Here is a 12,463-nt window from a genome sequence, read left to right as displayed (position 1 = left end):
GTGAATTGTGCTGCAGGGAGTGGCGAAGCAAGATAAATTGTGCAGTAGAAACAGTGATTTTCCATGGAGATTTGCTTCGTTAAGGGGTTTTGTGTTGACTTCACACTGGCTGGTTGCCACCTTCTTCCTTGAGGAGAAAGGCTGTTTCTGTCCTTTTTCTTTTTAAGGTTTCTGAAAGTGCTTGTATCTGGGGGCCACTCAGGCTGACCAAGTGGGTTAATGGTTTTTGTTTTTGTTTTTTGCAAAGTAGACCACTGCGCTCACCTGGGTGAGCTGGAGAAACACAGGACTTACCGGGAAGGTCTATAGTCAGGGAACCAGTAGGATCCAACATAGCCCCTGGATTTCGTGTGCCATTGCTCCGTCAGTGGCAGAGGTTCATGGATCCCCAGCCCAACTTCTCCTTCCATCTTTGCTTTTCTCTGTGTGTCCTTATGTTACTGACTGTTCCATTCCTGACTCTCCTGGGAGATTCCAGTTTTGCTTTAGACCCCTCAGAGGCTGCTGACCCACCTCGAGGTGGACCAGTTGGGGCTGGGCATTGCCCTCTGGCCATGTTGGTATGCTTATAGGGCACCAGCATGATGCTTTGGAAGAAGCTTCTATTTTTTTTCAAATAATTTATTTTTTAATGTAAGTTTTATTTTTAACACCAAAAACATTTTGTACTGGTGAATAGCCAATTAGCAATTTGTGATAGTCTCAGGTGAACAGTGAAGGGATTCAGCCATATATATGCATGTATCCATTCTCCTCCAAATCCCCCCTCCCATCCAGGCTGGCACATAATATTGGTCATGTACACACTGCTGTATTTAAAATGGATAACCAACAAAAACCTGTGGTATAGCAGAAAAAGGAGCTTTTAGAATGGGACAGAGTCAGTCTTGCCCTATCCAAGTCATTGCTTGACCAGTCTCTCAGGACAGGCTTTGAGACAGCCATCCGAGCTGAGTTCACTGCTTCCAGAGCACGACATACCCCTAGATGGAGAAGGTTCTGGGCATCCCAAGGGGACTGGCTAACCTCCCTGGTGACCTGCTCTGTTCTCCCTTCACAGCAGCAAACCCTCTGCTCTGCTCCACTGCTCGCTACCACTGCAAGAATGGCCTCTGCATTGACAAGAGCTTCATTTGTGACGGGCAGAATAACTGTCAAGACAACAGTGACGAGGAAAGCTGTGAGAGTTCTCAAGGTAGGAGCCTCCCAGGTTCTTAAAAAAATAAATAAATTACGACACCACACCACAGTAACACGGAAGAAAGCAACTCCCATCCCACCTCCAAGTACAACAGCTGTGTTCATTTCTGCTCTTCCCACGCAGCTCTCGTACACATGGTTTTAACCATAGCCCACCTACCATTTTGTACTTCATATTTCTCATGCATTAAATAGCAAATACACATTTTTCTCTTCAAAATTATAATTTGCCCAGCTGCACTGCATACCGTGACAGTGGTCTCTACTATGGTTTTCTAAGTAGTTGCATTGTTGGGAGCCACCGAGGTGTTTCCATTGAGTTACTTCTTCAGGATAAATTCAACGGAGTAAGACATCTGCGTAGTTCATGACTACATCTCATCATATAGCTGTTGGGAAATTTAAAAAATTTTTATGCTGCTGCTGGTATTATCTGTGTGTATCAGGTTTACAGTAATATCCCAAGAGTTCACTCTTGTCCTCTTTTCCCTATTTTGGCTGATTTAGTAGTCATAGAATGATAGTTCCCCAAATGCTTTAGTTTGCATTTCTCTGATGATGAGCTAAGTTAACATTTTCTCCTGGGTGTTTGTTTACTACTTCGTTTCCTCTTGTGTGAATTGCCTATTCCTCTCAGAGCTGTTGAATGGAAACCAAAGGATGCATTTGGGGATGGAAAGATGAGCTTTTTAGGGAACCCAGAAGGACACTCAGGGGTCATATCCTCCCCTGTTAAAACTGACCGGATACCTTTTCTTATTCATTGACTCTTTTCCTGAAAAGAAATATGTATTTCTTCAGTGATTAGAAAAAAATACGATTTTAAAAATGCATGTCAATTTTAAGGCATCCTAAAAAGTATATATTTCTAATGTTATCAGCTGGTATCATCCATATGCAATCCTTATTTTTCTCACTTAGTATTAAGTTGTGATCCACCCATATTATTTTCCTGGTAGAGATTATTTGTTTTGACCGTTATTCAGTATGCCACTCTATGATTGTATCACTGATTACAGATTTAATAATGCTGCAAAAAAGAAAACCAAGATAAGGATGGATAACTGCTTAACTCATATGTTGGGAGGTAGAGTGGTTGGGAGGTAGGATGAAGTTAAATGGAGGTTCCTTTCAAGGTCCTGGCTTTTAGTAGGTGTTTATTACATTGTTAAGAATGATGAATGAATGAACAGATGGGCCATGCATAGAGCCCTGGTGAGAGTGGGCCACGCATTAAGGCTCATGATCAATCCATTCCATATGCCTGAGGTCCATAGATGAGAAAAGGCAAAATCTGTATCTACTTGGACTTTGCCAAAATTTGTACAGAGAGCAGCTCTGGGAGGTGGGTCTTGGGCAGAGTTAGCCTCTGATTATCCTGGCCTAGAAAAATCCCCTCCTTGTGTCCTCTCCTCACGAGTGGCTCTCAAAGTTTAGTTCTCAGACCAGCAGGATCAGCATCACTTGGGAACTCTTAACAGCAAAGTTCAGGCTGTACCCAGACCCATCGAACGGACCCTAGGGGTGAGTCCAGCAACAATCTGTGTTTTAATAGGCCCTCCACGTAAATTGAATTCACGCAAAAATCTGTGAACCACTAAAATCCATTAGCGATATGAATGTCCCTGTGCTCTGAGTGCAATTCTAGTATTGAAGGGTATGCTTTTCTCTGTCAGGCAGCTTCTAAATGTAAACCGACTGCTAATTTTGCTGCTGAAAGGAACACCAGTGTGCCCGTGCGGGGGGAATCCCTGACCCGTCCAGGGCTTTTAAATGTCTTCCTGAAGAATTTCAGAGGCATCTTGAGTAGACACTATATTGTGTAGGATTTGACCTATTGTCATCTTAATAATAGCTAACGTTTATCGATCCCCGCCCTGTACCAGCTACTGTGCTGGGCACCTTCTGTACATGAACTCCTTTAGTCAAAATATTAATACATCCCAAGCTGCTGGGCTTCCAGCCCTCAGAAATTACATCATTGCTTCCAGTTGATGTGGGAAAATAAAATGATATTTTACGATGCTTATTTTGATGGAATGGAGAAAACTGACCTCAAGACAGGAAGCAGGGTGCTTGAAATACTTTTCCTCTAATTTGATGAGGGTATGAAAAGGTCGTGTCTCCACTGAGAGACTCCAGCTTTGTGTGCGCCTCTCCTCTCTTCTTCCTCTCGTCCCTGTTTACTTCCTTTCCTTACATGTGGCCTTGCAAAGCAGCAACAAACCCTGCCAGGACTCGGAGGCAGGAATGGGACCATGAAAGTACAGTCATTACTGTACCTCTCAATTCCAGATGGGATGTATTGGAGACCAAACACTATGGTGGAATCGAATTTTAGTTGGGGCTTCACTGATGGGAAGTGTAAACCATTACAAGGTAATTCCGCAAGCAGTGGCTTTGGAGCAGTCTTTGGAAATGACTTTCTGTTGCTTAGGAACCTTCCCTGAGAGGGTGCATCTGAGGGTCAGCAGGTGCTGCTCTGCACAAATTGGCTGTGGCCAGCACCTAGGTGGTCTTAAACACGCTGGATTCAGTCCTAATTGAACCCATAGATTCTTGCCAACTTTGGATGCATGACTGAGGATGGCAGGCCACCCTCAGCAGTCCCCAGCCCCTAGGGTTGATGTCTTGGTATAATCCCATCCCTTTGCATGTGATCTGGGCCTTGTGCCTTCTTTTTCCCCAGCCCCTAAGGTTGATGTCTTGGTATAATCCCATCCCTTGGCATGTCATCTGGACCTCGTGACTTGCTTTTTTTCCCAATTGTGGCAAATTACACATAACAGGGTCTTTCCAGGTGGTCCATTGGCCAGAGAATCCGCCCGCAATGCAGGAGATGAGAGTTCGTTCCCTGGGTTGGGAAGATCCCCTAGAGGAAGGCATGGCAACCCACTCCAGTATTCTTGCCTGGAGAATCCCATGGACAGAGGAGCCTGCTGGAGCTACGGTCCGTGGGGTCACAAAGAGTGGGATGTGACTGAAGTGACTTAGCATGCACACACCCACACATGACACAAAATTTACCATATTAACCATTTTTAAATAAATGGTTCAACAGTTTACCTTATTGTGCAGCTAATCTCCAGAACTTTTCCATCTTGCCAAACTAAAACTCTATGCCCATTAAACAACAGCTCCCCATTCCTCCTCATCCAGCCCCTGGCAACTGCCATTCTACTTTGTTTTCATGAATTTGACTATTCTAGATACCTCCTGTAAATGGAATCGTACAGCGTATTTATCTTTTGGTGACTGGCTTGCTTCACTCACATAACGTCTTCAAGGTTCACGCTGTCGCATGCGTCAGAATTGTCTGCCTTTTTACTTGAGGCTGTATCACACCCCATTGTACGCCAGTACCACATCTTGTGTATCCATTCATCTGTTGATGGACACGTGAGTTGCTCCCACCTTTTGGCTATTGTGAGTCATGCTGCTGCGAACACAGGTGTATAAATTGTGATTCACTTTTAACAAAGAAAATAGCAGCAGAAGCGATGGGATGTCAGTTCCAATGTAAGATTACAAAAGACCCCGCGTCTGTTTTTCTTACCGTCTCGCTCACTCTAATGCGGCAGCTGCCATGATGTGAGCTGTGCCACGGACAGGCCTGCGTGGCAGGGAACTCCAACCAAGTGCCCGTGAGGAACTGAGGCCTCCACTAACCACAAGCGTGGGCCCCAAATTGGCCTCTCCCTTGGTCCAACCTTGAACTCTCTGCGGCCCAGGAGATAACCACGATGGTAGCCTTCTCTAACTATAGTAAGCAGAGCTCAGCTACTCCTGGATTTCTGAGCCACAGAAACTGTGAGATAATGAACATTTTTTTTTAAGCCTGTAGGTTTCAGAGTAATTTGCTATGCCATACTAGAAAATGGACACCATGAATACCTCTTATGTGGGCCCCACTTCTGATCATTCCAGTCACAGAGAGCTTATGAAGACTCAGGTGATGGTGAGAGAGGGTCAGTCCTTTGGACAGAGATCAGACAGGGTGTTTACAAGAATAGCCATCACACTAAGCGCTAAGTGGCAGGCCCCATTCCAAGCATTTGACTTACATTTTCTTACTCAGTCCTCACCAAATCCCTGTGACAGGAGGATCCAGGAACAGAAAATGACCCTCATTTTTCTAGAGGAAGAACCCGAGGAACAGAGAGGTTCCATAGTTGTGGCATGACCACACAGCGAGTGGGCAATGAAGCCGGGAACTTAGGTCCTCTGAGGTACGAGTTAACGTTCTCCATCACCCTGTGCTATGGTTGTCTGGGTACCACTGTCCTGGGACCAGCAACAGCAGACCTTGTCCCGCCTTGGTCCCTTGAGCTCAGAGGGGAGGTTGTGTATGAGGCTGGCATATATTCCTCTCTTTGTATTCAAGTTCCCCTCTCAGTCAGAAAGACTAATGAGGCCTGCCCACCTTCCCCCGGGTAACGAATGCTAGGGAGTTAAGCTCTTTTGAAGAAGCCACAGTGCCAGGGTAGTTAATTGAGTGTATTGGCACTTGGGTTGCAGTTTCTTTATCTCGCTTGCTGTATCCTGGTGATAATGCTTAGAGAAGAATTTGGAAAGCTGGCCATGAGGTTGGGCACCTCACCAGAAGCTAACAGTGACGGCTTTGTCCTGTTTCTTCTGTAGGATTGGGCGTGTGCGTGTACGTGTGTGAGAGACAGAGAGAGAGCACATGAGCTGTCCTTTTTGGCACTTTGGTCAGGAGGCAGGTGATGGCGTGCCCCCAGGTGCCAGGCCCTGAACTCTATGCAGGGGATACGGAAGTGGTCTTGGAGTCTCTTAAATTATGTTCTTTCCTATAGCTCATATGTGGAAGTCCTAAACCCCAGGATGTGACCGTACTTGGAAATCGAGTCCTTGCATTGAAATTACAGTGAGGTCACACTGCAGGGGGATGTGCCCCTAGTCCCGTGTGACTGATGTCCTTATCGAAAGGGCGTGTTGCCACACACACAGAGGGACATGAAGACGGAACTTGGGTGATAGAGCTACACGCCAGGGGACACCAGAGATTGCCAGCAAACCTCCAGAAGCCGACAGAGAGACACGGATTTTCCTTGACAGCCCCTAGCAGGAGCCAGCGTGCCAGAACCACAAGACCGAAAATGTCTTGTTGAAGCCGTCTAGTTGGTGGCACTTGGTTACCGCAGCCCTAGCAAGGGCATACGGCTCTCAGGAAGTCACACTGAGGCACAGCACAGCCCTGTGCCAAGTGCCACGGCAGAAAGACAGACAGAGGGATGTGGAACTGCTAAGAAGTGAGCAGAGTGCAAAATCAAAGGGAGGTGAGGATGTAAGGGAGTCGTGAAAATGCTCGGGGCCTTCTTGGAATCAGGACAGTCGAGCGGGCCTCCTCCTGGTGGGGAAAGCGCTGGGCCGAGGCATGCGTGGTTAATGGGCCGTCTCCCAGCGTGCATTTTGAGATGTTCATTTTCTGTACTCGGTGTGCAGGCCTCATTAACTCTGTCTCCACAGCAGCTCTGAGACTGAAATCAGGGTGCCAGAACGCCTCCGGCTTTCCAGCAAGTCCTGACCAAGACCATCAGCACTTCTGCTGTCTGGGCACCTTAGGACGGTGGCACTCGGGTCTTCTCCCGTCTGGTTGTAAGCCCTAGACGACCTAAATTAGCCAGCCACCCTGAGGATTGCCTAGGGCGAAGGGTTGAGGGAGGGATGGAGTTGGGGGCTGGGGAGAGTAGATATAAGCTTTTATATAGAGAATGAACAAACAACAAGGTCCTACTGTAGAACACAGAGAACTGTGTTCAGTATCCTATGATAAAGCATCATGGAAAAGAATGTTTTAAAAAAGAATATATATGTGTAACTGAGTCACTTTGCTGTATAGCAGTAATTAACACGTTACTGTAAATCAACTATATTTCAATTAAAAAAATTTTTAGTAAATAAACTAGCCAGTCACCCACTCAGATTGGGAGCTGGAGCCTAGCCTTACAATGGATAATTAGCTGCAGAAAGAAAGATTTCAGGGTAGTGATTGCTTCTTAGTTATGCTCTTAAATAAATACCTCAAATAAAGCCTGACAGCAAAGGGAATCAAGGAGGATTCCTTGCGGCCGCTGGGCAGAGGGATGAGCCGTTGGGACGGCCACTGCTAACGCAGGGGCCTTCACGCATGGTGAGCAGGGCCGTGTTCTGTCTTGTCCAGTGTGTGAGCTGGCCCTCGGTGCTGCAGAAATGTGTGGTGTGGTGTCCCTTCCCAGATCTCTCCTCCATGCAGGGCCTACGGTGGGTGGATTCTTCTCTGCAGGTCTTCGGTCCCTCCCTCTACCCTGTGACCTGGCACAGTGGCCAGAGGAGGTTCCCCACCTGCAGATGCCAGGCTTGCTCTGACTGTGGGATGTTGGCGGACAGATGATAAAGGCGCCTGGCATGTGCCGGGCCCTCGTGCCTGCTCTCTTTCATTCTAATGTCTGCCATGAGACGACCAGACTACTGGTCCAAGGAAAAGTGACACATGGGTCAGAACTGAACCCAAGTCACAGCCTGGGATCAGTCCCAGCAGAAGCCACAAAGATGCAGCCCACCTGCAGACCCATGGGTGAGACACTAAATCTCTGCTGTGGCCAGAGATTTTAAAGTGTGTTTGTTATATAGCAAAACCTGGCTAATATCAGGTCCTCGGGAAATGTGTGTGTGTCTGTGTGTATTTATCACGTAAAATTTATTGACGGCTGCTATGTGCTGGGCACTGGGCCCATTAGACACAGGGACATACCTTATTTTGACAAATACCAAGATGCCATCAAGTGTAAGGCCCACTATTGTTTTATGTTTTGCTGAGAAAGAGGAAATGCTGACAATTCAGTTATGATGGACTATTGATTTTAAGATGCGTCCCAGTTTTAGAATGTTAAAATAGGAGAGGGGGAATGTGGATCTTAGAATGGAAGATGGCAATAGGAAGCAAGACAAGTGTGATCTCTGCTCTGTTGACACCTACATCCCGGTAGGAAAAATAGGCATTGAGTTGGTTACTGGTGTGAGGAGTGTGTGAGAAAGGCAGAGGCAGGATGCTGTGGAAATGAAGGAATTTGAGACCTTCTTGAGAAAGTGATGCTAAAGATGATGAAACAGGGAAGATAAGGGGAATTAATTGGACAAGAGGAGGGGAAGGTGGGGGGGAAGGAACCTTCTGGGGAGAAGGAACTATAGGCTGTAGGATCCAGGATTGAGCATGGTGATAGCCTGGTGCATTTGAGGGCTTCCCAGATGGCTCAGATGGTAAAGAATCGGCCATTTGGTGCGTTTGAAGGACTGGGGAAAACAAACAAACAAACCACGTGGCGCCCTCTGGCGGACAGGAGAGGAATAACTTGGAAGTAAGTTGGTGCCATCAGCAGCGGTCTGGTGTGGTGAAGTGGAGCCACATTAAGGATCTTGGATTTTCTCCATGGGCACTCATGGCAGTCTTCTTCTCTGGAAGAGAGTTCCAGAAAAAACATCTACTTCTGCTTCATTGACTACGCTAAAACCTTTGACTGTGTGGATCACAACAAACTGTGGAAAATTCTTCAAGAGATGGGAATACCAGACCACCTTACCTGCCTCCTGAGAAATCTGTATGCAGGTCAAAAAGCAACAGTTAGAACCGGACTTGGAACAACGAACTGGTTCCAAACTGGTAAAGGAGTAGGTCAAGGCCATATATTGTCACCCTGCTTATTTAACTTATACACAGATTTCATCATGTGAAATGCCGGGCTGGATGAAACACAAGCTGGAATCAAGATTGATGGGAGAAAAATATCAATAACCTCAGATATGCAGATGACACCACCCTTATGGCAGAGAGCAAAGAGAAACTAAAGAGCCTCTTCATGAAAATGAAAGAGGAGAGTGAAAAAGCTGGCTTGAAACTTAGCATTCAAAAAACAAAGATCATGGCATCTGGTGCCATCACTTCATGGCAAATACATGGAGAAACAATGGAAACAGTGAGAGACTTTATTTTCTTGGGCTCCAAAATCACTGCAGATGGTGACTGCAGCCATGAAATTAAAAGACACTTCCTCTTTGGAAGGAAAGCTGTGACCAACCTAGACAGCATAATTAAAAAGCAGAGACATTACTTTACCAACAAAGGTCAGTCTAGTCAAGGCTATGGTTTTTCCAGTAGTCATGTATAGATGTGAGAGTTGGACTGTAAAGAAAGCTGAGTGCTGAGGAATTGATGCTTTTGAACTGTGGTGTTGGAGAAGACTCTTGAGGGTCCCTTGGACTGCACGGAGATCCAACCAGTCCATCCTAAAGGAGATCAGTCCTGGGTGTTCATTGGAAGGACTGATGCTGAAGGTGAAACTCCAGTACTTTGGCCACCTGATGCGAAGAGCTGACTCATTGGAAAAGACCCTGATGCTGGGAAGGATTGAAGGCGGGAGGAGAAGGGGACGAGATCAGAGGATGAGATGGTTGGATGGCATCACCGACTCAATGGACATGAGTTTGAGTAAACTCCAGGTGATGGACAGGAAGGCCTGGCGTGCTGCAGTCCATGGGATCTTCGAGAGTTGGACAGGACTGAGTGACTGAACTGAACTGAACTGAGTCATGCACCGGATGTGTGACAGTGATGATTGTGGGGTAGTGATGACAGTGGGGAGGACAGGGTGGTGGCCCCAGGATGTATCGGCAGCTCGCATTGCTAGTTGGGGGCTTCCTTGGTGGCTCAGCTGGTGAAGAATCTACCTGCAATGCAGGAGACCCTGGTTGGATTCCTGGCTTAGGAAGATCCCTTGGAGAAGGGATAGGCTACCCACTCCAGTATTCTTGGGCTTCCCTGGTGGCTCAGCTGGTAAAGAATCTGCCTGTAATGCAGGAGACCTGGGTTTGATCCCTGGATTGGGAAGATCCCATGGAGAAGGGAATGGCTACCTACTCCAGTATTCTGGCCTGGAGAATTCCATGGGGTTGCAGAGAATTGGACACAACCGAGCAACTTTCACTTTCATTTTCACTTTTGCCGAGCTTTGATGATAAACTCCATGAGGTTGGCCAGGGGTAGAAAGGGCCCACAGCAGGTCTCCATGGGGATGCTATTTTTATGGGACCGGAGAACCTGCTGTAGTATTTTCCAGATAGGCCTGCTCTTTGCTCTTCCACTCCAGCTCCCCAGCCCTGCAACTGGCCTGGGTAGTTGAGAGGAAAAGGAGCTTACGCTTTTGGAAGAGACCTTGGCTTTCTGTCGCAAAATGAAACCAAGTGACGTGTAGCCAAAGACATGTAAAGAAATCATGGAGGGCGTGAGATGGGAGAAGTGCTAATTTTTTGTTTTGTTTTTCAAGTATGAATGGAGAAGAGCTTTGTATAGTTAAAAAATAAAATAGTAGCCTGGGGTTAGGGGATCCAGCCCCAAAAGTCACAACCTAGAATTTGATGGGCGGTCAGTATTCACTGCAAAGCTCGTGTCGCCAGATGATGTCAAGAGCCTCATTAGAGGGACCCTGGGAAAGAGTCGTCACTCAGAAAGAATTTATTTGGCCTCACCTAGAGTAAAACTGCTGGAGGTACGATTAACAGGAGGAATGTAGAAGCCTTTTTTCCACTTTTAATTTGAGACTTTGAAAGCCCAGCTGGGCTGGGAGAGGCAGAAATGCTGACTTCAGTGGAAGAGCCAGAAGGAGGTTGAGAGGTCGATTGCGCCTTTCTGTACCTGTGGGGCTCTCTTCTTAGTAACTGAGTGTTTGTCTCACGGACGCCTCCTTCCCTTTACCCACTGCAGCAGGCGCTTGAGATTTCTAACATGTCCCTCATTTAGAAGCAAGTCCGAATGATTCTCTACTCCTCAGAGTAATTGCTTCCTGATCTCGTAGCCAGCGTGCTCATCTTCCGAGCTGTTTCTCCAGTCTCCCTGACTCCCCACACAGGTCCCCTTTCTCTTTGCATCTCCTGGCTTCTGTCCCCATCTGTCCCTCCCTCTGTACCCCTGCCTGGACACCTGGTAGAGCGTGTCTCTTCCCGAGGCAGATGGACCAAGTTTCCAGGCAGGGGGACCCAGTGTGGGGCTCTCTGCAAGTTTTTTGAGTCTCGGGACAAGCCGTCTTGTGCGGTCTGACTGTGCGGGGGACATTTGTCTGTCTGTGGACGCTTGTGGCCCTCAGCTTCCCACCCAACACCCTTTTACCATCTTGACTCTTCCTTACCTTCATCAAACACCAATCATTTGCACCGTGCCTGTTACTGCCCGGTTCCCCCTGGGTTCTGGAAGAAACACAAAGCTCGATCAGAGTGCACTTGCTCATAGTCAGTAAGGGAGAAACAATGCCCTGTGGATAATCACCCTGAAGTGTATCCCTGGGTCAGGAAGATCCCCTGGAGGAGAGCATGGCTACCCCCTCCAATATTCTTGCTTGGAGAATCCCCATGGACAGAGGAGCCTGGTGGGCTACAGTCCTCTATAGTCGTGTCCGTCTATGGAGTTGGACACGACTGAAGCAACTTAGCATGCTCAGGCACATGATTAATGCTGTAATAGGGGAAGGAGGAGCATGGCTTGCCGAGACACGAGGACATGACTAGTCCTTGAGGGGTGACTGTTTTTCCTAGGGGAATATGGCAAGACTTCAGAGGATGAAATCTCTGTCCAGACATTAAGGATAAATAAAAATGGACCCAGAAACAAGCATGAGACTGGCATCTAGCCAGAGGGAACAGCATATTCAGAGGCAGAGATTCCGAATGGCCAGAGCAGCGTGTGTGCTTGTGTGTGGAGTGCGGTGGGGTTGTCTGGTGTGGGGTGGGGGGTGAAGCTGTCAGGGGGGTTGAGGCTGGCTTGTGCAGGCCCCCTGCCTGCATGCTTCAATTGGAAGGTGGAGCCGGAGGAGGAAAATCAGGAGAAATGAGATGTTCTGCTCTGGTGACGGAATCCACAGGAGGGGCTGGTTATCATTGCCTGTGATGAGGATTCTGATCCTCTGTGGATCTTACGGAGCTTTGTGGTCCCACTGGCAGAGGAAATCTAATTGAGACTTGCAGATATTGTAAATGAGACTGCGGAGTGACAGATTCTGTGAATCCTCCAGCGTGAGAGTAGCTTGGGAGGTTAGATGATGGCCATGCTCTGGAGATTCCCCAGCCCCCACCCTTGATTTGAAAATCTCCCTTGGGTTACACAATCCAGTAATTCTCTTTCTTGGGGGTGGGGGTGGTTGGAGGGGCTCTGGTTTGGCTACCTGAGAGCTCTTGCTTTGATGTTGCAAATATCTTGCTGCAGCCCCCAAATGCTTCC

The 12,463-nt window shown here is 47.4% G+C and overlaps 1 protein-coding gene across 5 annotated transcripts in view; it reads left to right on the top strand.

The window, feature by feature from the left end:
- LDLRAD3 (low density lipoprotein receptor class A domain containing 3) overlaps positions 1-12,463 on the top strand; it is a 276,120-nt gene that overhangs the window by 151,484 nt on the left and 112,173 nt on the right. For 4 of the 5 annotated variants that reach the window (XM_006062344.4, XM_025266218.3, XM_044929251.2 and 1 more), the window contains one exon: positions 1,061-1,195. In XM_006062344.4, coding sequence (XP_006062406.1) covers positions 1,061-1,195 — 135 coding nt within the window. The remainder of the gene's footprint in view (positions 1-1,060; positions 1,196-12,463) is intronic. The other variant, XM_025266219.3, reaches the window with a different exon arrangement.

This window comes from Bubalus bubalis, chromosome 16, assembly GCF_019923935.1.
Source record: "Bubalus bubalis isolate 160015118507 breed Murrah chromosome 16, NDDB_SH_1, whole genome shotgun sequence".
NCBI lineage: Eukaryota > Metazoa > Chordata > Mammalia > Artiodactyla > Bovidae > Bubalus > Bubalus bubalis.
The sequence above is the reverse complement of the archived record's forward strand: the minus strand, read 5'-3'. Positions and strand labels throughout refer to the sequence as shown.